Raw genomic sequence first — 1,743 nt, 5'->3', positions numbered from 1 at the left:
TTGTAGTTATTTATGAGTTCTCACTAATATAATATAATAATAATTTGTTTTACTGTCACAGCAGAAAAGAGGAACATCAAAATATATTAAAGGTCTGATAAATAAAATGTATAAAAAAAATAAATAAATAAAATAAAATATGAAACTTAAAGCCCTTAAAGAGTGTTGCCAACAGGGACGTTGTAGAGCGCCCTCTGGTGGACAAACTATGCAACAAACGCTCATAACATACATACATACATACATACATACATACATACATACATACATGCATACATACTGGACATACACACATACATACACACATACATACATACATACATACATACATGCATACATACTGTACATACACACATACATACACACATACATACATACATATAGTACATACATACATACATACATACATACATACATGCATACATACTGTACATACACACACACATACATACATACATATAGTACATACATACATACATACATACATACATACATGCATACATACTGTACATACACACATACATACACACATACATACATACATACATACATACATACATACATACATGCATAATACTGTACATACACACATACATACACACATACATACATACATATAGTACATACATACATACATTTCTAACATATGCAGTCTTTAACCCACACTCAGTTGTGAATAGACCTCTAAAATGCCATCTGTTGGACAAGTGATATAACTTGTCAAGCCAAAAACAAGTGGAAAGACAGAACGCTACACATTCACATGGGCACACACTCATAACATAACTGAAACTACAACTGAACCCAGATGGGAAAATGATTCAAAACAAAAGGTAACCATTTTAAGTAAAAGGTTTTACTTTCTCAATTCAAAGACTCTTTGAGAGACTCGATTAAATGTCAAAACAGGAATGTGTGCATGCATTATTTTTAATAATTAGAATCATTTATTTGATAGAAAAGGAAACGTGGTAGGTAAGGTTTTGATTAAGTGTCCAGTTACTGAAATTCTCTCTGGCAGGCGTTCAGCAGTGACATTGCAGGCTCAGAGCCTGTGCTGAGCCTGCTGCTGCCAAAAACTACAAATAAAAGCTGTCTTGTCTCGTCTTCTGCACACATTACAGATTGTTACTGTTTGGTGAATGGAAGTAATATAAATTAATAAAAATGCGGCACTTACAGTTTTTCAATGTTGATTTCAGGTAGCACTCGGCATTATTGTCCACACTGTAGACAAGAGGATGTATTCATTATTAATGGACACATTATGATGATTTAGAATAAGTGATATTTGGCTTTCTTACCACATTCTACATAAAATATAGGCTATATTTTTTTAGATTTTTTTTGGGGGCTTTTCCCGTTATTATAGTAGGGACAGCAGATGTGACAAACACAACTGGGGGAGTGGAGAGATGGGGGATGACATGCAGCAAAGGGCCACAGGTCGGATTCTAACCCGGGCCGTTGCAGTACTCAGCCTACATGGGGCGAACACTCTTACTTGGGGAGCTAGAAGCTGCCCCATGGCTATATTTTACACAAACTTGAATTTTGATTGCATGGGCATGTGAACAGTTTGCTGCTTTCTGTTCCCTGCAGTTCATTATAAACTTTTGCTCTGAAACAAACTTTGCCGGACGACTACATAATGCAGCAATAAAAGCTCCTATAAAGGGAACTTGATCATTAAATGAAACTTTAACCCTCATGTTGTCCTCGGGTCAAATTGACCCGTTTTCC

General features: G+C 35.5%; 1 protein-coding gene and 1 long non-coding RNA gene across 2 annotated transcripts in view; one reads left to right on the top strand and one right to left on the bottom strand.

The window, feature by feature from the left end:
• The window catches only part of LOC116673406 (NACHT, LRR and PYD domains-containing protein 12), an 8,745-nt gene that overhangs the window by 1,507 nt on the left and 5,495 nt on the right, over positions 1 to 1,743 (bottom strand). Inside the window, exon 10 of the mRNA XM_032505726.1 lies at positions 1,181 to 1,227. Coding sequence (XP_032361617.1) covers positions 1,181 to 1,227 — 47 coding nt within the window. The remainder of the gene's footprint in view (positions 1 to 1,180; positions 1,228 to 1,743) is intronic.
• The window catches only part of LOC116673442 (uncharacterized), an 11,846-nt gene that overhangs the window by 8,934 nt on the left and 1,169 nt on the right, over positions 1 to 1,743 (top strand). The gene's annotated exons all lie outside the window — the stretch shown is intronic.

The sequence above is a fragment of the Etheostoma spectabile genome, chromosome 23, assembly GCF_008692095.1.
Source record: "Etheostoma spectabile isolate EspeVRDwgs_2016 chromosome 23, UIUC_Espe_1.0, whole genome shotgun sequence".
NCBI classification, from domain to species: Eukaryota; Metazoa; Chordata; class Actinopteri; order Perciformes; family Percidae; genus Etheostoma; species Etheostoma spectabile.
The sequence above is the reverse complement of the archived record's forward strand: the minus strand, read 5'-3'. Positions and strand labels throughout refer to the sequence as shown.